The following is a 25,000-nucleotide window of genomic DNA, read 5'->3' as shown; positions in this document are numbered from 1 at the left end:
AATTAATTGCAGAAATGAATAATGGAATAATTAGTATTCTATTCCATGCTTTTTCATACAGGAATGTTTGATTTATGATATGAATCGTATAAATATACACATAGCATGCAATATTTAACGTAATACGATTAAATTATTCGTAATTCAATGATTTCTCATAAGAATACTAAGGTGGAACTAGACGTGATTAAACAAAAAATCATTACTTTTTAGAGAGAGTTCAAATATCTTCAACGTTTTTTCTATTTTAAATAATTTTTTTCCTCGATCTGTATTGCAAAATGGTGTTTTGAACAATTCGATTACAAATAAAAAATATATTCTCAATTGAAATTAAAATAAAAATTGAAATATTTCATATATTATATGAATTGTAAATTCTTGACGAGAACATCGCAACGTCACTAAATCTTTGTCAACAACTTTTTTGTTTCCACGAGAGTTCTACAGTACCAGGCACGTGCAAGTACGTTTCGATTCATAAACAATCGCCGCTCTTTCACACTGTTATTGTTCTATCCTCGGATATGTTTACGTATAGTATTTTGGTCTGTCAGAAGCATTTTCGAATAATTATGAAATAAATGTTGTTTATAAGAAAGAAACGAACATCCGCAGTATAATTCTTTCAGATAGATTATATTACATTTAGATTCTTTATAAATACTTGTCAATATTAAGAAATATTTTACAAAGTACATATAATATTTTAAATATATTCTATTTTCGTAATATAATATTTTTTTTATTAATGAATAAATTAATTAGAAACAGCAGTATTTTCCGAAAAAACGCTCACTTCCCCCATCCTTCTCTGTTAATGCAGTTTTACTTTCGGAAATTTTTTGTGACCGGGTGCAATGCGATCTTAGAGTCAGTGTTTTCTATGTAACATTTTTATAATTTAATATTTTATAATTAGATTTACTTTTACGTTTTCGAAGGCGTACTTTGATAATGGGATTGCCTAAGGGTATTGCTATTAATATTTTATACTATTCTATTACACGTTATGTTTGAAAAAATTATATCTTTCCAACTTTCTATCTATTAATCAATTTTGTTTAATCAAGTGACAAGGTATAAGCTTACATATCTTCGTTTCAGATTAATTTTTATTCGTCAAAATGATATTAAATCATTTGTGTTTACTCTCTATACCTTTTACTTTCATCTCACTGTTCAGCCTAACGTATTGTTTTTTGTTTTGAAACATAATATGTCTATTACTGAAAACATATCCTTTAGTGTAGTAGGTGTTCCAGGAATTTGACGAGTCCTATTCGTGTATGTAGGAATGGTCGACAACTCTAGCCCCTTACTCCTCTCCAACCCAAACTCGTGGGGTAAATCGCGGTGGGGGGTGTCAGTTTAGCGTGGACAATCAGAGGGATTAGACGTATATCCCCGTATCATTTCGCGATAGGTGGCTTTGGCACTTTGGTAGACATTTTTCTACCTTTCAAACTCACGCTATTGTTACTTTCTGTACGTTTTTCTTCAATACTTCGTTGTAATCTATTATTTAATTACCTTTGTTTCTCCGACTGTCTTTTTGGTTGTCTCATTTGCCGGTAGCTCGTACAATGAGTTTTCGAAACACAATTTGACTATGATCATTGTTTCATTTTCAAATAATTTATTCTTTTTATACATTTATTTTAATATTTTGCTCTTTTCTTGTGCAGATTACTATTATTTGATTCCGAGGAAAACTTTGATGTATTAGAGGGATGCTGCGAAATTGGAGAGGACGGGATGAAAGTCAAAGGACGCCATGATGATTAACAATAAATTTGATAACTTTTCGTCAAAATGTGGTAATATTTATTCATCATTAAATTAACTCTATTTCGTATAAATATTTCGTTATATTAATGTAATTAATATCTAATATAACAAATTCTAAATTCACGGTTTATTAAGAATACCAAGATGAAAAATGCAAGATTAAAGAAATTATTTTTTTCTTTCGAATATATTAAATTATGTTTCCGAAGAAATTGAATAGACTGTTTAACATAAATTTAACATAGATTCTCTCGTTTCTATTTCATTTAAGTAAGAAATTCAAATAACTTTTTCATTTTGTTTCATTATTCGTAAATTGTCTGTAATATAATATTAACTGTTAATTTCGTCTTTCTCAATAACTTTGATTACATTCGAGAAAGTACGTTATCGAAGACAAGTTTGAACAGGTTCTGCGCATCGCGTTTTTTCGTGTGTTTTAACGGTCAGAAAAAGTGCGCCATATTGCATTAGAACGAAGTCACGTAATGCATAAAATATTTGAAGTTGTAATGGCGGACATTCAATTTGGCGGTTAATTTTTACAAATCAATCGTATTATGAAATATTCATATATATATATATATATTTGACAATAATAAAATATACTTTGAGAAATATTTAAAAAATTTTTAGTTTTTTAGACAGGTAGGATCCATAAATAAATTTTTAGATGTTTAGGTAGGAAGGGCCCACAAACAAAGTGTTAGATTTTTAGATAGGTAGGATCCATCAACAAACCTTTAGCTTGTGAGGCAGATAGAATCCATAAATAAATCTTCAAATTTGTATCTAGATAGTATTCTATAAATAAACATTTAGATGTCTGATGTTCAGAATTCACAAAGAAATTGTTCAAGTTGGTTATAGGTGAAAGTCTATGAAAAGAAATCTTTAGACTTCTAATAGGTGGAATTTGTACAGAAATCGTGTGATTTTTATGTAAGTAGAAACGACAAAAAATCTAAAGTTTTGATGAAACTAATTTCAATTTAAGTTTATTTGGGAACCTCTACGAGACTAATGGAAAGAAGATACTCTTTCATAGTACAATCAATATATTCAACATATTCAAGAAACGTATTCAGTTGTGAAATATATATTCATTCTGTACTTAGACGCAATATTTCCTCTGCAATTTTATTTATTATATTGAGACATTTATGTAGATAGGATTCATGAAAATCTTTGAATGTTTGAGAGACTGGTTAAATTAGATTTATAGTCAGGTAGGAAGTTGAAATTTAATTTTTACTGTTAGGCAAGGTATTTGTGAATTAATTTTATGAATGAGATCTGTGGTTAGCTTGGTCATTCTCAAATTAAAATCCCAATTCAGAATTAGCTGGATACTTAATAGAAAACCTAATAATGTTAGGAAGCACTGTGTGCCTGTATGATAGATAGGTCGTTTTGAAATTAAAAATGGCAATAGAAGTGTAAAATTACTGATAAAAATAGGAAAAAGAGTCCCACATAGAATTATACGATTAGTTTATGATTTAATTTTAGTTTAAGATCTAATTCAATTTTTAGTTTTAGGTGGGTCTCCATTCGCAGCAACCTCCACACGGTGAGATCCGGATAATCATATTAATATTTAATGTACAATTTCTAATTGCATCAATACGTAATTAGTAGCCATGATACAATTATGAATTGTGTAGTAAATGATAATATGAGTTGATTGGCTGCGATCGCGATTAGTTTTACATAATTATGTAGTCAAAATTTATTTATTATTAGCTTTTAAAGGATAGTTAGTAATTGCCACGATTTACATTCCAAATTCGTTCGTAAGTTAATTAACTTTCACTCTGCCCACTGTTCTCAATTACCACGCGTCTAACCGAATTCGTCTCACGAGTGTAGCGTTCAATCCATGGCTCGTTGCAAATTAAGCGAAAATACGACAAATCTAACGAGGTCTTTTAGCTAAGTTAACATTAATTCGATCGATCAAACCGGTAGAATTTCAGGAAGAGATTAAGACGATATAGTAGGTCATTGATTACAGGAGTTGTATGACTAGCTCTTAAATATTTCTGCGAATTGACGATATCCGGATAGTACAGTTCTTCAAATTCATAATTCTGAAAATATAGTATATAGGTCATGAAATGATTACAATAAGGATGAGAATATACCTATTATCATTTTCACGTATTTGGATATTCAATATTAAACAGTATATAAAAAAATGCTCAAAATATTCAAAGTGAAATATTCGTTAAAAAAATTGAGGATGAAACAAATATTTATTTAGATATTATTTTGTTAATTATATTCATAAAAATCTTCTACCTATCGATCGGAATTTTCAAGTACCATCAACTTTCCTAACTTTCGTTCGGTTTGTTGACAGAAAGCTAAGAATTCGCGAGATGTCAGATAGAATCTTCAGTCTAGCGATTACCTGGACGCTTCTAGAAACTCAATTGCGTTGCCATTAGTTACAAATGGAACTACAGTATCTGAGGCTTTTGGTATCGAAGTAAATGGGTAGAGGTGCTTGTTAAATAACGTTTCACTGATGACCTATCGAAGCTCGAAATTCATAAATTATCCAGGTCTCCGCGGTTCTATATCGAATCTTGATCCTTTATTGAACCATATTCGAAGTGACTTGAATTTCTAAAGTATCGTTGATCTCTCGATTGTTTCGAAATTATCATTCGGACGTTTGTTACTATCTACGATTCCATCGTAATCGCGTTTCGATTCCTATTCGGCAAGTAGTACTCAGATAGCATCGAATTTACCACATCGGTCATTTTTACGCTCGCTTGAGCTTTACGATCTCCCGACGTCCTTGCATTCTCAATTATACTCGACGCTAATCCTCCCACTTGTTTGACGGACCGGTGCTGTCGAATTAGAAAGTTCGTTGTATAGCTTTGACTTTTTGACTTTTGTATTCCATCGTCCAGCTATACGGAAAAATAACGAGGCGATGGAAAACGCGCACATAGGGCGTGAAATTCAAACTGTTGATGAGAGAAAAGACGCGTTTGTTTATGCAGATGTTGATGAGCATGCGGTTAAGATTTACCGAGAGTATTCGCGATGCAGTGGTTCGTTGATCGGGGTCAAATCTTATGAACGAATAGCTTTATTGAGTAGTAAAATTCTGCCTCATAAATTATGCAATTTGTTCGAAATAATAAAAATGAAATAGCTCTGATAAATTATGTATTGTTGGAAATTTAACATTGAAAATTTTCAGTTATATACACGTTCTTACTAACACGTTGCTAATCTTGATTTATATCGTAATGTGTATTTTTAATTGGGTTACAATCCGCGTCTTCACAATCTATAGAATAAGACAAATATTTGGACCACGAATTAAGGAATTATTTAGCGAATCAATTAACGAATCATAGATTTCTTTCCTGACAACATGCTTTAACAACGAAGGTAATTCAATAAATACATCCTCTGCATCAACCTCTTTCTAGTCACCGTAAGTGTGAATACGTGACTAGGCTACGAATTTGATAGCTAGAATGCGGATGTTTATGGCAAATACGAACAAAAATGTAGGAAAAGAAAGAATGTTAAAAGTAAATTATGTAACGTAAATAATAAATTATATAAGTAAATAAAATTATATAAGCAAATAATAAAAGTTTGAAAATTTAGAAGATACCACGTATCCTGATTCAAGCTTTACCTCCACGTTATTCGTCGTTAATGTGCTTATCAAAGATCCCACTTCATTTAGTCCAGTGTGATAAAATACTGACACCTAAATGTAGCTTAGAAAGTGAACGTGAAACGTCTGTTGTATATATGTAGCTATCACAATTGTCAGAACCTTCGTCGTCCGAGGATTAATCCTTTCACTATGGATTAAGATGACTATGCGCTGCAATAACTGTGTTGTAGACCTTAAGAAAAAATTATTTTATATGGATTTGATGTATACTCATTGGTTAGAACAGGAAATACATAATCGCCCATGTGTCGCAACGATTCTAAGCCTTAACAGTTTATATGGTAGTTAAAAAAGTTTGAAAGCAGTTTAAACATCAGAGTATAATGTACAAGTAGAACGATAATTCGAACAAAACCATCGTTTACGATAAAAGCGCCCCGTCGATAAGGCGTTAATCGACTCTTGTAGATCTCTCTCGGGGCTCATTTTCTCCGCCATCGTCGTTCAATTTCGCGGTCTGTAAGCGTGACCGGCGGCTCCTCCGTAAGATGCAAAGAAAGAAGCAAATGGAAGAGGAGAGAAAAAAAAAAAAGGAACGCGGAAAAGAGAAAGAGGCGAAGGAAGGGAGTAATTTCTCCAGTGGAATCTCGGCGACGGAATTCGAGAATCGGCCGGTAAGCGAGTCAACCGACATCGACACGAATATCTCGGCGGAGACGAGCCAGACAGCTGGAAGGAGAAGAAGACTTAGCTCGTGAATGTAGGTCCCCCGGGTCGCCACCTATAATACGAACCTCCCACCTCGAGGGAGTCGTGCCACTATCTTACAGCTTCCTTCAAGAAGCGTGCCCGTTTCACCGTCGAGTTCATTCAGTTCAGCCTGGTCAACAGGTGGACCACCTTATCGGGAGACTCGAAGCAAGGTTGACTTTAACAGGAGCGTTCCAAGAGATAGAATCTTGAACGCGTACAGGATGTTTCTAAAATCGCGTCGAGCGATTCGTAGGAGATGGGATATTTCTCTGCTTCGTGGGTGGCAAGGTCGTAGGAAGTAGGATGCATCGAAACTTAGGTTTTTTTTTTTTTATTGATTTCGACGTTTTTGTTCGGATTTTTATTAGCATTTTGTTGGTTCAGAAGGAAACTAAGGATTTTAGTCGGTCGCGTATTAGGATTTTGGTGATTCAGAAGGATATTTTGATATTTAAGAAGCGTAGAAGGTAAATTGAGTGATTCTGTTGAGGTGAAAAAGATGTTTGGATTTTCGGAAATCTAAACGCTTTAAACGAGCCACTTTTGAATCAGTAATTTGTATAATTGTAAAATGCTTAGTTAAAATAGTTCTTGTAGATACAAATTTCTTTTTTAAATGACACGACGTATTAGAAGATAGAAGATCTATGAATAAAGAAATTGTTGTATTCGAAAGATTCGAACGATGAGTTAAATGGGATTCCTCGGTAAATATAGCCCTGGCTTTTATTGTGGTTTATTGGTATTATCGAAGAATCTTTAGAAAGTGGAGTAACTATTAATCAATTAATGTATCATCTACTTTAATATCCAAGCCAATAGCATTCCTTTTGTAATAAATAGCATTCCTAAGGTGACAAAAATGTTGCTATAATATATTAAATATCTTTTCCATTTCTTCGTTGAAATATCACAAATGCTTTCTTCGCTATCATTTCTTACTTCAAATTCAAATTCGCTTCTTCAATGAATCTCTATTCACTCGAACAGTTTATAGTGAAATCTTCGACCGGACATTTTACATGATACTTCGACACTCGAAAGGGATACCTCACAGGTGGGTCTTCGTTTTTGCATAAATTACTTTTCTCTTTTAGGAAAAGTAAATCGAAGATCCGTTATTTTTGAAAGTAATTTTTGTCGAATCCTATATAGCTGTCTAAATAGTAAAGTATGTTAAGGACCATGATATTATTCTTTTCTATCTATTTTATAAAGGAATATTCATCTATCAAACACTCGTATTCTACAATCACCAGACTTACGAGTATATATACATTTTAAAATTAAAAGATCAATAAGTTAGATACTGTATAAATCAAATAGATAAAATACTCAAATATAATCAACAACATAGTTCAATCTTCAAATTGGATCTCTGAGAGTATTATCGTCGAAGGAACCCAAACGACTACCATTCATGCTCGTTGCCTATCATCTTCTTAACAATTCAGTAGCAGTCAATGGATAGCTTGCGGTTTATCGTCATGGAAAATGATCAGGAATGGGCTTTTCAATTAGCAAAACAGAGGTTTGACAAGCAAATTAAAGCGAATGTAACAGCTGTACCGACGTATTGAGTCACACTAGTGCACCGGCTTGAATTACCACATAACGGGTGGTCCTGTAACACAGCTCGAAAGTGGCTGATTGGATGACGGAACGACTGACTGGAACGACGGGTGAGTCGCGAAAGAGACGAAAAAGAAGGAATCGCGCTGCACAAATTAATCGAGCAACTTTCTTCCGGAATATTTTCCATATTACTTCGCACACAGATCTTTTTTTTTGGAATTCTTTTTGATTCTGGTGTTTCGTTAAGAGACTCGTAGCAAAATTTTGTACGAGATATCTCTGATTTCTGTGTACTTCAAATTGTTCACTTTATAACAACGTTATACTATTTCCACGTTTTTATAGTTTCCAATTCCACGGCTATTAAGTTTCGATTCTAATATTTGTATATCTTTTTAATTACGCTGTCTCTGTGTTTTCCCAGTTCCCAATTTTTCCATTGATCTTATTCTTGTTATTATTTCTTCAATTCACGAAGACATTAGGTTGCAATATGAATTCGTCTCGCCTTCTTCCTTTATATGGTAAATATAAAAATAGGACGAATGTATATCACAACCTAATAATTTCCTCCATTTACACGTTTTTCAACATTTCAATTTGTATACCGAACGCACATTTCTTCAATTATATATCTTCAATCCTACTATACCTATTTTCGTCGGCTAATAATTACACCCCCACACGATATAAATCCTCTTGATTCTCCCTCAAATCCCCATTCCTCCCACTCTTTCTCCGTCCCCAAACTCCTACCTACTTCTACCGTCATCCTTCCAAGACGAGGATACTTCAAAGAGATAGTATGCAAGGCCGCGTCGTAGTCGGCTGTAAGTTGGCGCAAATATGCTCGCGCAATTACAATGACAATAACAATCTAGCAAAGAGGAAAGAATAATGCGACAAACGGTTCTTCTCGCCACGAAGAAGATGACGATAATGAGACTAAGAAAGAACTTGACCCACGGGCACATCCGAGAGAATTTTAGTCTAAATAAAAGTAGCTAGGAAGTTCTTTCCAAAATAATTTATTGCTTTGGTTGACGACGCCTCCAAATCGTATTGTTAAATCATAGATCGACAAATTTCATTCCTGTAAACTCAATTCGAAAAAAAAAAAACAAATTACGCGCCAATTGGGTAATATTATCCAAATAATTATTTTCCAAATTTTTTATCTAAATGTTCCCTATAAAATGCCTACGATCTTATTAATGGAAGAAAGAAACGCGCATAATCGTGTGTATAATCTACCCTTCTTTCATACAGTTCCTATAGCGATAAATTTTATTCATTCTTAGTCAATTCTCACTTATTCAATTCATTCAAAAATGTCACATTACTCGACAAAAGTTAATAACTTAGTAAGGTTTTTATTTAAAAGGTTTTTATCCATATATATAATCTTCACGATTCGGTGGTTGAAGAGAGAAACGTGTATAATCTGTGATTGAGAGAAGGGGAAGAGAAGCGATAGAAGAAGGGGCCTTACCGGCTCGCCTCTGGCCTCTCTCTCGATACACCTTTCTCCGGTTCCCAACAGCCGGCGGTGGGCCTTGCTTCCCCTTCAGTCCTCACCGGGACACAGACAAAGTTACGCACCCGGAGAAAGGTCAATCGGTCGGCTGCTCCGCTCGTCGAGTACCAGAGCTCTCGTTAACTGCTCTGTCTGGTGACCAGGTGGACAAATTTTTCCTCTTCGTATCTTCGTGGATAGACTGTGATTAAAGGAAAAAGAGACTCGTCGACGATTTTAAACAATATTTTTTCGTTGTTCAAATAACAGGAAAGAAATTTAGTTCATCGTCCAATCGGTTTGTCCTTCGTCTGTTTAACGTTTTGTCTTTCCGTTCGTGTAGATTTTGGTTACATTTTTCGAAAGATCTTTTTTATTCGGTCACGTCGAAGGTGAGAATAATTCGAAGTGTGTAAGATAAGAACGTCGACGATTTTGGTGCTGATGTAACGGGCTAACGTTGTTCGTTCGTATCGGACCGATTTACATGAGAGTGTACGTCTTCTGTTGGTAATTTCGTGCAGCGCAGCTCCCTGCCAGCGGGGAAACAGATGGGCAAAGACATGTGGAGGCTCTGGTTCACGAAACTGCTGCTGCTGCTGGCGGCTGTGTTACTCTTCGCCGCCGTGGAAACGCGATCTGAGGGTGAGTTTTCTTGTTTTGGTGTGGTATTCGCTGTTCTACACTTTGAGAATCTTCTATGCGTTGTCGTGCATCTTCAAAAATGAGGGATTCAAACGATAAAGTGATACATTGTGGTACCAGTGACGGAATCTTCAATTCGAAGAAACTATCGGTAGAGTCTTTGAATCTACGAATCTGTTTCTCCAAACAGAATATTTTAGTACGCGTAGCCACGAAGCCTTGGAAATTCACGATAGAATTCTTTCAAATTTATGAAACTTTTAATTTAAATTTCTATTTTTTACATTACATTTACATTTTACATTTACCAATGTCGCACGTCGCTTTCATTTCAAGATTGCTATTCCATTTCAAGGAACAGTAAAGACATGTTCAGTATTTTACGAAATTTACCACTTCTGTAATATTTGAACAGTCGTATTTAAATAATCTTACAAAATTTCCATACCACTGAAAACAGAGAGAATACACGAAGTTGCGTGACTATCGAATTGTCGAATCGAAGTTTCATGAAACGAAAAACGTTTGGTAGCGCAAGCTCGTTTGGCGGAGTTTTCCCGAGTCTCGTTGCGCTTGTGCAAACGACGACATTTGCATCGTGCAAGCCAGTCGTGGTTGGAAACGCGTTAAACACTTTCTAATTCGTCGCCTCGAGAAGGGAGAAAATACTTGTCGCGGAACGCGTTGTGCAATTCCGCGATGTAGGAAGAATTTCGTCGCACGGGTACCACGATTTTGGTCGTGTTCGACGTTGAAGAAACATGACGGATAGGAAGCTAGCTGGTCGAACAACAATTCCTTCGTTGTGACGGCTGTTCTTCCGCATGCAAGTCGATATAACGCGGTTGTCTTCCCATTAATAGGACATCCACTTTTACACGACTCTATCGTAGCTGTAGCTCTCACCAACGAGGAATTGTTCGCGTACCATGTGTACGTGCAACTGTTTTCCTATGTTTAAGACGAGGCCAAGAATTATCAGCCGCCTTGACGTGTGTTTATTGTTAAGATATTCGCTGTTGAGAAAAATAGAGCAAAAAGTGGAGGGAAATAATTTAACACGTTCCTTAGTATTGACCCATAGGTTGCATCGGTTCGATTATTAGGTTGTCATATTAGTATAGCTAGAACATATTAGCTAGAACACTACAGATTTTGTGTGTAGATACTAGGAAGTGCGTCGTGTATTCACAGTGAGGTTTATGGAAAATTGGATGTCGATTTGTGCTTCTTTGGTTCTATATCTTCTCTGTGATATTCACAACGATATAACGAACGTATACGAAATCCACATTGTTTTCCTTGACGAATTTACAGTTAATCATTTTGCAATGAGAATGGTACTGTATTTGTTATCAGTGTTATATAATTGCGTTATATTTTATCTCATTATATTTATTATGTTATGTTTACATTATGTTTATTGCAACGTTGATCAACTGCTTATACGAACGAAGAAGCGAACAGAGTTAGAGTAAGATAGCGTAGCGAGAAGATAGAATAAGATATTCAAAAATATTAAAAATTCTGTGCAAGAATCGAGGAATAATTGAATATATTCGTGGGAAAGAAGACAAGAACAAGTGTTAGATCGAGATTGATAAGGGGACAGCGGGCGGTCTCACCTGTAGGAATTAGCGAATGAAGGTAATTTTGAGGAACACATTGCATAAGTTCAATGGAATTAACGTTAAGAGCTAAGGAATACATTAAAGAGATAATACTGTGGTCGGAGGTGTTGCAAACCGCGTAACGGTGTGCGCGACGTAACAATACGTCGCGTAAATTCTTGCGACCCAAATGATCCAGAAAACAAGTGGAAAGACGATGAAGCAATATCTCGTCGAAGACGTTCCGTACAGACAAACGTTTCTTCGTTTCAACGCGAAATAAAACGTAAGAAACGCGTCGGAATAAGTCAAAAGATTACTTCAGCAATGAATTAAATGCGAATGAATAAAGTATTTTTTAAACGACCTAGAAATCCTCTCATTAAGTATCAAATTTATACTAGAATATTTTTAGACTACGGCGTGCAAGAATTTCTTAAAATATTCACTTGGAAGACTATAAATTGCTACTTGTAAAAGATCTTGTTACTTATTGTTACGTATAAAAAGTACTATATCAATTTCCCATGGCCGCCACACGCGTCAACAACAAAACAGTCTCAACGCAAGAACCTTCCAAAATATTCCCACTTGATTAAAGACAGACAAGCGTCCCAGTTACATCAATTAACCCGTATCAAAGACGAACAATCTCTATCGACGTAGCCGATGAATGATCGTTCCACATGAAAACAGAACGGAAACGGCGGCGAACGAAACCGATCTTCGCGAGGCCGATGCATTAAAACTCGAGAGAAATTAGGACCTGCGAACTACTACATTAGAAAATAATGCCGATACTTTGTGTGTTACGAACGGTATAACGGTTCAAGCGGCTTATGGCGCTCAGTCGCGCGCGTTCTACTCTGGTATCCGCTTGTTCGATTCCTCGATCGAATGCAAGATCGACGATGCCATGCGCACACGCTACCGTCCATCATCGATCAGACGTCTAGAGCCGGTGTAGATCGTTCGATAACGTCTTTAAGATTCTTATCGTTAATCGAAACGTACCTGCAGAAATGCGCGAAATGTTTAATGTTATGACGCACTCTTCGTTTACGGTCGTGAGTTTAGTACGGAATATTCGCGCTAGAAGGAAGCCTTTTCGTTTTTTTTTTTTTTTTTTTTTTTTGGAAGTTAAACGAGGGTGTTACAAATGGTTAGAATAGTGCTTTAGTTGAAGATGTTAACAGATTTCTGAAGAGAAAGGGAATAAGAAGAGAGGATATAATATATAGCGAATTCTATGGAATTTTCTTAACAGGGGAGGGATAGTGATCAGAGACTCTAAATTTATTATTTTATATCGTTTTGTAGTATTGTTATGAATCGTATCTTCTGCTAAGTTATTAAACCGAATCGAATTTTTACATAGAGCGGTGACTAGAAATTCCAAATTCCTCGCTTACCAGTCATATGTCCTTGACTTGTCAGAGGTAACATTATTAACTACATATCTACTATATGTCACTGACATATTCTCTTGCGAAATCTATCCGCTATAGAAATACCAACAACTTAATGAAGTGCCATAAATAGTTTCAATGAAACAGGTTTCCAAAAATTCGACTGGTTAAGTTAACGGGACATTGGCAAATTTTATGAACGTTACTACAGTTCTAGTAAAAAATTTCCTTTCTTGAAAATGCTTTCTTTGAAAGACTCGCGAGTGATTTCGCGCTTGGTGCTCACTGATGAGAACAGACTACTTTGCTCGGATCTTTATTAAATATGCATGTAATCATTTGCCAGCACGAGTCAGCTCACGTAATTCCTCAATTAATTCAAGAGCGGAATAACGAACGATGACTCGACGTTCACCGGTGAAACGAACTACCTGCAGAATCAGAAAAACAAACTACGAGATACGTTGCTCACCGCCATCTCTAATTGAACGTCTCGGAAGCGACGTGGTGCGAATTAGTCCTTCCGTCGTGGCTCTATCTTCCGTTGTATCTTGTTGGCGGTGAAACCAGGTAACTAAAGAATGAAACGATTCAGGAAATTCTGTGTTTGTGTGCAACGAGTTTCAATCGAGAGTAATGCTTTTTCCTTTCACGGATTTTACGTATACGATGATTTGAAGAGATGTTTGATAGGGTGGTTACAGTTGGAAATTGCGATTGGTTAATGGTCGATGTATGTTAATCACCTTGAAAACTAGATACAATCGTATGATTAATATGAATATTATTTTTGGAAAGGCCTTTTTGAAAGTAGGAATTTTATGAAATACAAAGTTCGTAGTTTCCAGATCCGACTACGAAATTTATTTGAAAACTGTGGAAAATTCGCGTTGCTCAGATTCCAAACATCAAGATACATCGATTGCGAAGTCAATACGAGTGCAAACTCAAATATCGCGAGATCGTTTACTCTCATCAGCGGATCAACCTAACTTCTTCGATTCTTCAATTAAAAATCTTTCGTTAAGTCAACGATTTCTAACATTTCAGTCATATTATTATCCATTAAGCATTGTATTAAATTCAACTTTTCGTTTCTGTAATTGGAGAATCTTTCTCAACGACAGAAAGGGATATTAATAGCCAACAATGATCAATCTACTTCAGTCTTCAAGTTCAAAGGTTTAACGCCATCCATAAGTTTCCCAGAATATAATCGACTGAGAAAGATCTAATGCGTGGTGGAAAACAAACTGTGTTGGCGATAAGATCGCCGTTAGCACGGGCTTTAGCAGACTTGACGCGGAATCCTTTTACACACGCAAACCTAGACAGGAGGATCATCGTATATCAGAGAATCGCGAGCCGCGGACGACTCTTTCACCGCGAAGACGAACGAGCCAGCAGGAATCGTGGCTCGTTAGCAGAGATCTTCGACTCGAGCGACGATCTCTCCTGTTTTGCAGTAGTGAATGGAACACGGAGGTAATGTCCGCAAGGCCAACCGGCGTCGATAAAAATGCCACGAATAATGCAACCAGCCGCCTCTGTTCCGCGCGCGAACCTCGTTTTCCATCCTGATTTTGTTGCTTATGCCGCAACCGTTCCTAAGAGTTAGATTTTATGAAGTAACTGACGACGGATTGTTGGATTTTGGTTCGCGTCGGCAATTCGAGGACGTTTCCTGTTTCGCTTCTACTCTCTGTGATAACAGATGGAAAACGTAGTAAACGGTGGTGAATGACAAGTTGCACACTTCTAATCCTCTGTAAGGGAATTAGCGTAATTTCAGCTGCGAATTTCATCCCACTTCCATTTTTATTTCTATCGAAGAAAGGTTAAAACATTTGACTTGACGGAAGGTTGTATGAGACAGATATTGTAGAACTTTCTCAGGTTTTGTGAAAACTTAGGGGTATAAACGATTAAGTTTGCCTACGAAGAGTTAAAAATTATTAAATTACTCTGGCGCGAAATTCAAATGGGGATTAGAATGTAAAATTTCTATAAGGGGTTTTAAAGAAATGTACAAATCTGCGAAGAATTTGATTTCTGGAACGCGAACGTTTTAGACGATACTTTTTGGGCGTTTGCTTCTATAGTAATTTCGTAATGATACGAATGATGAACAATCGAAAATGTTGCTAATAAAACCAATTTTTGTTGGAAGAGATCTATCGTGATGTTAGTTATATACAAAAAATCGTATTTATATCGTGCATACGATTTTTATTTAAAAAAAATGATTGAATCGATGTGAGAAACTGTGAGAAGCTCGATTCTCGTCGCAAACGAATATTATTCAGGGTTAATGAAAATCGCTGGACGCCTCCTTTTTGCCGATCATGGGAAAGCCTAGTGTTCTTCTATTGGAATAAACCACGGGGAAAGCTCCGATTGCACATTAATGTAAGTGGAAATCTCGGTCGCAGACTGCAAGAAAAGTGAGTTTTAGTCTACCTTTCCCGATCGTTCGATCAGTTTCGATCATTGGGAAATTCTCTGGAAAGTAAAGCAATTGAAGAATATTATATTGGTGATGAACACAGGAAATGATAAGTATGCTTGTTTGAAAGTTACAGCTAGCTAGAAAATGTCTCGGATATCTCTTGGAGAGACCGAGAAAGCATATTTATTAATAAATTTAATCCGTTGATTGGTTTACGAATTCCGTTTATTGAAGCTAATTAAGGCAACATGATATCAGAATTAACGCAGAAAATTACAATTTAAGATGCAATAAATACGATCTTTTTTCTAAGTGTAGAGACATTGAGCTTTGACTGGTTTCAATTCTACGCAACACAGTTCTATTAGTAAGTTGAAGTAGCATACAAGAAAAGTTTGTATTTGAATTAGATCAACTATATATTTCCTTTAGAAGAAATTATTAAGTCAATCATATCTCTTCTAGATTACAAATTAAAGATTAGGTTTCATTAAAAATTCATTTCGCAACTTGAGACATTATCAATTCCTTTCACCTCGTCCAATAATAATATACATAGATATTTTTTAAAACATTGAAAAACCCGTAAAATTATTCAACAATCCACTTAAATCTTCTTCGATTCTAAAGAAATAGAAAACAGATCTTCAAATACACAAAACGTGTCATTAATTTCACCGAATCGAGTATTCTCTGGTAAAAAGAACGAGACGACGAGAAGAAAGACGAACAAATCTGTGAAAGAAAAGACTCCTTTGTTTCGAGAGAAGATTGGAAATGGTAAGCTCACCGTTACAACAGTATTTAAACGCTTTTCTCTCCCCTTTGTATGCTCGGTTTGGCGCGAGAACTTTCTCCACCCGAAGGGGAAAAAACCGAACGATGGCTCGGTACTCGCGAGAAATGCCGCTTCTGTCCGTTTTGCGCAATTGTCCGGCCAGCCATCTAAGGGAGACACTCCTTTTTTCAGTGCCGTTTAATTTGCCGAGCTGTCGTGCCGCGAAACGGAGCGGAGACGCGTTTAAGTCTCTGCAAGAATGCGCCGCTTACGCACACCGTCAGGAACTCGAACGTTACGCTACGACTAGATTTTTGTCCCTCTCAGTAATCCGGCAAACATGATCCTCTTTGGAAACTAGTTCGACTTTCTTTTTTAGGCAATGTAGAAAAATTCCCCTTTAATATGATGGAAATTTGGTGCTGGAGCTTTCTTCAGAATATTCGTGATAAACCTCGAAGCTTCTGGAAAATAGTTGCTTTAAAGCAATTTATAATTCTATAGAGTTAGTTCAACTAGTCTTTTTTCAACTTCTTAAGATTCTAGAAGATTTTAAATAGTAGGGTGCCTTTGTTCTTTGGACAATTCATAACATCTTTTTAGGTTTTTCGTACAGTGGATGAATTCTCTTTCTTCAGAATATTCGTCGATGTTGTCGAGGTTGTTGAAAATTACTTGGACTTACTTCTTTGACAAATTTCTATGAAACGGAACATATTTATTCTAGAGGTTGGCCAGTTTTAACCTGTAAACGTAAATTACTTCTAAACTACGTGTCGCATAAAGAGATAGTTCAGATAAGGCGTGAAGTAGCTTTTTTGTAGACAAACGCGTCTACAAAACGCGTCCACTACTTACCTAACACTATTTTTTTAAACAACACATAATGTACGAGTGATTTGCATTTATAGATTAAAACCGGTCATCCTGTATAAATTTCAGAGAACTAGATATAAATTTAGAGCAAAAAAAAATCATAAAATTTTAGGTTTTTTGACAAATTCATATTTATTAGCGCGCACGTTTTTCTTGCGTCTTACTATTTTTGCTTTACTTCGCGGGTATTAAATGTCAAATTCTTTGTCTTTCTAACTATCTAAGTGTCACTCTGGTAACCCACCCAGCTCGTTTAACAGTGTTGCACGCAAAGTTCGATTGGCCAAGAGACAGTGGAGCGACATTTTCGTGGCATTTGCGTTACAGCTTTGAATTGCCTATGTAAGAGGATACGATCTATAGAAATACACATATTATGAAGCAGCGAGGTGCAATTATAACAGTGCACAATAACAATATATTACGGTAATGGTGATATAATTAAACGTTTGTCTTACATAGCTGCTCAGTGTATTAATCAAGTTCGTTATTAACAGAGCAGAATATTTTATTGTCGATGTTATTCGATATAAAAATTGGATGTCTGGAAATTCTGACGTGCAAAGGATGAGATATTTCGATTAATTGAAAGTTAAGAGCCACGTTGTAAATACTCCGGAACCGATCGAAGTGAAACCACGACGAAATATCACGTAGCCCCGTTTTCTCCAAAGGATCACGACGACGCGCTGCATGAGCTCTCGACACGAAGCCAATTAGAAGCGTTAAGGCAGTTTCTGCCATTTGTACCAATCGCATTCTTCTTGGCGAAATGTTGGCCGTGAAAACGTCAGCTGTACTTCATCTTGTTGCATTGTCAATGTTACGAGAACACGTTACCTATAAGTCAGTAATCTCATACATCTCAGAGAAATTTTCGAAGAATGATTTGAACTTGATTTTCCAATACTTCGGTGATCGACAAGATTTTTGTTTAAATTAAAATTAAATTTTGTCAATTTTCGTGTAAAGATTTCGACACCTAGAATTCTACAAAATGTTTGCAATTAACGAATATCCTTCTCTCGAAGAAATTGAATTTTCCTTAAATAAGAATTCAAATACAATTGATCTGTGATTAAAAATGTCAAAAATTAACGTTCTCCAGAAATTCCATTCTTTGTGAGCACTGTAATTTTAAAGGAGTTAAATATCTTGGCCATTAAAAAAAAAAAAGAAAGATCAGGATCGGTTGGTTCGAGCAACAACCTCCTATTAGAAATGAGGAATGAAAGGACAGCGAGTGCATTGGAAGGCCATCGAACAGAACACGGCGAGAATTGTATTTAAAATGCGAGCAAGTTGAATATAACTAGTGGAGTAACAGTAAGACAGATTTCAGACTTGACCAAGGACGAGAATTCGAAAGGGACGCTTCATGTCACGGTCATCGTGAATTGGCGTCCTTACTTCGATGACGTTAATCGACATTTCCCGCTGGTTTCCCAGCCACGATAACCTCGATGATGCTTTTTGCTCTCGTTACGGGTCGATTACATTGAGAGTGTCGCAGGGAAAGTGGAAGTACATCCAAATTTTCTTTTTTTTTTTCGTTCTTTTTTCGTGGAATATTTTATGCCGATTTAGATACTGAGAAGTTCATCCATGTTGTAAGAAATTTAGATATATTTATTGATAATTTAACGATGCTCTTCTCCTTAAAATCGACACTTTCCCCTTTTTATTTTAAGATTGTTATAACGTATAATGTTATTTTATTAACGGAGAAAGAATACGCCTTTCATTCTGTATTGCCTAGGAATTATAATTATTAATTACCATTATTATTTTCTTTATTTAACTTTAAGTTCTTCGTATTTAAACATCGTTTATATTTATGCGGTTTTGTTAACTAGGAGAATCTTAGGTTTATCTCGTCGATTTAGAATAGACTGATTTTCGAATGAACTCGGAATATGTATTTATATCTTCAGCGAGGAGAAATTTGCAACACGGATGATTCTTGTGATATTCGTACTTTGTTGAATGTAGTTTCTACTACGCGCAGTGAAAATTAATATACCATGAAGTACGTTATGCTTCATAAAGGATAAGATTCTCTTAGTCAAAGAACGTATTTTATTTGGAAGAAAGACAGTCTCGCGTGCATGAAAAAATGTGCCACGCGAGGACTCGATTCATGAAAGTGGACACGTGAATATCACTCTCCCATCGTCCGAATGCTGCGGGCGATGAAAGTTTGCATTCCCAGGTATCGAGTGCTCGGACCAGGTCCTAATTTCACGAACGTGAACTCATCCGTGGGCTCGGCCAAGAAAAACACGTTTCTGGGTGCTTCCTCTTTCTCCTTTTCTCTATTACTCGCCCCTGTATGATTCGGTTTGATGAGCTACAAACTTTCAAGAAACTCTTTTGCCAACTCAATCGAGATTTTACTTGTTTCTTGTGAATTTAAGAAGCTTTCTTTAGTTATAAAAGTAAGCTGCTGTTGCAGTACTACCAACGTTAAAACTGGGGAAAGAAAGGACACATAATTTTTTATTTCATAAAGTTTTATTGCAAAAGAACGCTAGAATTGTTATACGAATAAATTCTCAGTAAAAGAGTCGATATTTCAACGAAGAACTCCCAATCTTTGGAAATTTTGTAAAAAGTCTTCAGAAATCAAAATTACACAACATCTCCATTTGCTCCATTTAAATCCATTGCTTTCCTCCCAAAAAAATCACGGACATTTCAATCAGCTCCTCACAATGTTACCAGATCCAAACGATCCAGATATCTTCGATCGAAGCTAATTTTCCACGCGGTCATTCGCATCGTTCCACTTCCGCGTTCACCGTTTCGCGTGCGAATTTTTCGTACTTTCATCGATCCATTGTTCTTTTTTCTATTAGCGATCAAAGCAGTAGTACGACAGGCGGAAACGAATTTACGATGAAATTTGCTGGAGAACGGATCGAGAGGCGATCGACGTTAACGGACTATCGATACGTGTCGTGCATATTTGCAGGCTAAACAAAGGCATCGCCATGATGACGGATGCGTCGTAATAACAGGGCTGCGAGCCGCGTGCTCGATCCAGATTGGTTTCGCTCGATCAGTGACCCAGATTTTTGCATAATCTTATGCAACCGTGTTAAACAAAAGGCCCTCCTCCTAACGGGTCGTTACGTGACATCACTGGCAAAGCTCTGCTTCCTCGTCTCTGAATGGCGACACGAGAGTGGAACGCTTCTTGTCTGGGACAGGAATTCAAGTTCACAGTGTCCGATGGAAATTAAGGACAGGGGACTGGAAAAATGTATCTTTTTGCGATGATTAGATCCGTGTTCCTTTTTTTACTTCTTTTATATATGTGTATTTTATATTAGGTGTGTAAACGAAGTCGGTGTCCTTTTTAAGCAAAATTTATTTATCTGATTTCAATTTAATCTTACTTATGGATAACGAATATAAACTGAATGATATTCTTTTGTTTAGACAGTTGGAACAAAAATTAATGATAAATAGTAATGTTTAAGCTGAATTCAGAATGGAAGAGAAATGACATTGTGTCTTGAGAATGATTATATAAAAATATTTTTCTATTTCAGAAGCGGTAATTTTTTAAAATTATTCTTTTTGGTAGAAAACTTTTCTTCCGAGAATAATGTTTCATATCTCAGTTCGATAAAAATTCATTGATGCCATCTTCTTTCTTTCGCATTGTTATAAAGAGCTGTAACAGTATTTGGTTTTTACTGTAGAGCAAAAGATTTTGCTGTGATAAAATTCAATTGTTTTTTTTTTCCAATTTAAATTTATGTCCAATTTAAAGTGTATTTGACTCGTTCGATAAACTTTCTTTTCGAACACTCATTCGAACAATCGAATTGCTATTTCCTCTCTACTTGACAAGAGATGTAGATCGATCTGTCGATCCTCGTTTAATCAGATAAAGGTTTCTGTTTAATGTTGAACGTCTGTTTGTTCTCAGATGATTAATTTACGACGACAGACAGTGTTATGACACAGAGCATGACTATCACAGTACGAATTTCGTAATTTACCTTAACAATGTGTCGCAACGTCGATGATCGATCTGATTCAGCCTTACGAACCCCTGTCACTAAACCAGTTTGCGTAAAAAATCTCCCGTAAGCTAGAAACCCATTTACGTGTTTCGCGTATGCCGCACGGCCTCGAAGATCGACGACTCGAAGTGAATTTTGATTTTACAACAGCTCCTCAACGGCCACGACCTCGAAAAGCCTATTCTATTTGCATAGAATTCGAAACTTAGGTATGTTACGTTGATTTTTAATGAAGATTTTCAGACTATTAGGTCATTTCAGAAATCTCAACCTATCTTTGGACAAACTTCACCATTAGAAAGAAATCTGTATTGTATGGAAGCGGAACGAAGGTGAATAATTGAATATAATCGTTATATTTTTTCCAATAACTTTTTGCAATATTCTTATCGATCGGATCCATTGAAAAATTGGATGGATTTTTAAGTTTAAGCAATTCTCATCGTCCGTATATTTTCGAATATTGTTCCACATAAAAAATTATTTAAATTTCTAACAATCGTTCTCCATGAACTTGTTTAGTCAAGAACTTTGGTTCCGGTGGTTTTGTCATCCGATTTGTTGGGAAGTGAAGCTTCAAAAATACCTTATTGCAAATTTTCGATGCATATTTGTATCTAGAAAATCTCTTTTTCCATTGTACTATACTCTGTGTAATAATACCTATACGAAACACTGCAGAAAGTAACGAAACAACATCAGGTTTCGAGTCAGTCGAGTTCTTTCTTATACGGAAGCTGATCGAACAACGTTTAACAACCGAACGCGATACGTTTGCACAATACGGTCGAAGAAAGTTACGAATGAAACAACGAACGAAAAAATAGGAAACTACTGGACACGAGCTCGATACTTCTCGAACGATGGCTTCGAATCTTTTACTGTTTGGCAAAAAACGATGGCCGTTCGGTTGTTGAACACTCTCTCCTCTGAAGATGTCAGAATATTAACAAGCATTGAAATTGAAAGAGAGAGAGAGAGGGGGGGGAGAGAGAGAGACGTGGACGGAGAGCGCAAGATTCTTTTCTCGTCGACGGAGAAAGTACGCGTAAGAAAAGAAATCCAAGCGGCTCGCAAGAATCTCGTGACGCAGGAATTCTCTATAATTCAATTTCACAACCATTGGTTAGATAATAGCGAACGAACTCGGATATAATCGTGCGTGAACGCAGAATCAGGAAAAATCCGGTCACAGTTGGCCAGTCTTATATTTCAGCTTCTCGGAAATCATATTGATCAACTTTCTATAAATTTCTCATTTCATATTAGTGTTTTTATGTACAAAAATATATTTCTAAACTTTTTATGAAAAGAAGTTTGACTGATATTCAACGATGCATGTCGTCATCCGTCATTGTTAGATAATGAAAAATCTACGTTCTATTTTCTATAAATTTTCTCATTTTTATTGGAGTTGGAATGAAGAGAAAATTTTTAAATGTTGCCATTATCTTTTATAGGATTACCATAAATATGGTGATTGAATGTAACGAATCGCCTTTCTATGAGACTCGATATGGACGGTTAAAACTTCCCACGACGTCCACAAATCGTATTCGTCATTTGTTTCGTCGAATCTTTCCTGTCGTGTATAACCTGAAAATAAAAAGTATTCGATGTTGCCACGGTGTTCTAAATTTATCCGTGATCGAGTCGTGTTCTGCGTATGGCGATGAAGGAAAAGGAGCTCCATGCGAATGTAGCTTAATGGCCACGCAGAACCCGATAAAGAACGCTATTGCAAATAAATTAAAAAAAATGTCAATCTTAAAAGGAAAATATAATCGACGATAACATATGATTTATCCGAATGCTTGTATCACATAAAATTCTAACAGGTATCGAAATTCTTCAAATTCTAAAAAGGAGTATAATGATACTTGGTCATCCTGTTATTGGCGAATTCTTTCAAAAGTAGCCAGTAATCCGAAGACCAGCTTTCTGGAATTCTTCAGGTACTCCTTTATAACGTCTTGGCTGATTTCACTATACTTTTCCTGGACAATATCGTGTTGAATGGGGGAACTGAATGGGACAAAATCGTCGTAAAATGGACTCTGAACGAGGCTGTGTCACGAATTTTTCGGGAATATCCGTTTCTTCTAATGTTACACCGTGAATCTTTAATACTACTCAGCTTATCCTCCATTTCGAGTTAAATTTCTTAGAGATATTTTTTGATCAGGTTATACGATATCTGATTATCTTTATTACATTAGTCATGTGAAATTATATTTCGAATGTCTTCTTTCTAATTTTTGAAAATTTTTTTATCTCTTAGAACCTTCTTTATATCTTCCAATTTTTTGGAATTGTAGGAGATTTCTTTCACGAAGTTATCTATTCCTGCGTATGGCGTGCTGCATATCCTAATGTAACGCTAGTCTCGTTCTCATAACTTTGTAGCTAAAGACTGTTATATCTAGCATAGACAACATCCTGTGCATCAGGTTTCAGAATTCCATTTACATCTGTAGGATTACTGTTTCGAGTATGGACAGGCGTTGTCGATATAAATTTCATACCAGAATTCTAGAATTCCTCAAGTTTTCAAGATTCTGCTAACGATAAATGAGGAGATCGTATTGCGACCAACCGTAAAATTTATGTTTCCACGATTTCTCGAGATGCTACCTACACCTGGCTCCAATCTTTACATTCTTCTCGTGTACTTCGTAATTTGTCGATTATTTCTCTGTACCGATTACTATCATCTCGAGATTCTGTAACACGAATTTCGCCACAATTTCTCGTGAAACCTAACGTAAAATTAGCTCTAATTTATTTGATGATTTCAATATTCTTCTTCGAGTTTCATTACGAGTTTCATAATTTCCCATGTTTTTTCTTTCGATATTCTTCTGCGCTAATTATGACAAATCTTGTTGCAATTATCCAGAATCTATATCGCAATGTAGAGCTTCGGAAGCTATAAAATTTTGCTAGAATTTATGATACTGCGTCGTGTAGAAAGATCGTAGCGAAATACATACGTTATACTTACATATTCTGCATATACTTGCATCTTCAAATTTCCTAAGAAATCGCTATCAACGATTAAATTTTCATTCAACGATTTAATTGGATTCTCTTCGTCGTGAATTTTATCGTCGACTAATCTCTTCGAATCAATCAAACTAAATACTATAATCGATGCTCAATTACGAATTTTCCAAAGAATGCAATAATATTCTCGACGAGGGATATCCTCTAGTCTCGATATCCTCTAGTCCCGACATCCTCTTGGCGTATCTTGTAAGTTTAGAAATCCGCTTCCTGCGGCTATCGTTGAACTCAACCATCTGTCGATACCTGTCATCTTCCTGTTACTCTGGCTACGCAACAAATAATCGGCCATGACCCACGCATCGATAGTCGATCAACGACAAGGCTATGGCCAAGAGGAAGAAGAACGCGTTATCCTTGGATAGATTACTGTTTTTGAACCATCCTGACTAGGATGATCATCGAGATTTCGCATCCGCGTGTGCGTAATACCGTTGCTCATAGTCTCTCGTTGTTTTAACGATCTATCGATGGACAATGGAATCAATAGGCCGATGTCCTTCGTTCTGGGACGTCGTCCACGTCGTTTACCGTTCTAACAAGGCCTTCGTCATCCGCTGTCATCTTTCTTCTTCCGCCTCCACCTTCCAGTTGAGTATCAAGACCTCTTCCAAGTGAGAATCTTTGGCATTGACGATGCAATTTTCTTTTCTCATTTTATTTCGAGTTGCGTCAATGGATGGTAATGGTAAGTTCATTATCGTTGATGTTTAGCAGTGACGTCAGTGGCGATTCAGACGAAAGGAATCTTATTGTATGCATATATTAATCGAACGACTGACAGCCTCTTCTTTTTTAACGCTTGACGTTGTGATTCTTTGGGATGAAGATAGG

At 36.2% G+C, this 25,000-nt stretch overlaps 1 protein-coding gene and 1 long non-coding RNA gene across 4 annotated transcripts in view; both read left to right on the top strand.

Annotated features, from left to right (window-relative positions):
* The first annotated feature begins 295 nt into the window (after positions 1–295).
* LOC139989873 (uncharacterized) lies at positions 296–3,508 on the top strand. Of its 2 annotated transcripts, none has more exons than XR_011800426.1 (3): positions 296–1,488; positions 1,689–3,396; positions 3,430–3,508. It is a non-coding gene; the product is annotated as an uncharacterized lncRNA (long non-coding RNA). The 2 variants fall into 2 exon arrangements; XR_011800425.1 differs by having other exon boundaries at positions 297–1,443.
* A 5,833-nt stretch (positions 3,509–9,341) lies between these two features.
* LOC139989919 (uncharacterized) overlaps positions 9,342–25,000 on the top strand; it is a 92,253-nt gene continuing 76,594 nt past the window's right edge. Inside the window, exon 1 of one of the 2 annotated variants that reach the window (XM_072008628.1) lies at positions 9,342–9,941. In XM_072008628.1, coding sequence (XP_071864729.1) covers positions 9,848–9,941 — 94 coding nt within the window. In that variant the 5' untranslated portion in view covers positions 9,342–9,847. The remainder of the gene's footprint in view (positions 9,942–25,000) is intronic. The other variant, XM_072008626.1, reaches the window with a different exon arrangement.

The sequence above is a fragment of the Bombus fervidus genome, chromosome 8, assembly GCF_041682495.2.
Source record: "Bombus fervidus isolate BK054 chromosome 8, iyBomFerv1, whole genome shotgun sequence".
Classification (NCBI taxonomy): Eukaryota; Metazoa; Arthropoda; class Insecta; order Hymenoptera; family Apidae; genus Bombus; species Bombus fervidus.
The sequence above is the reverse complement of the archived record's forward strand: the minus strand, read 5'-3'. Positions and strand labels throughout refer to the sequence as shown.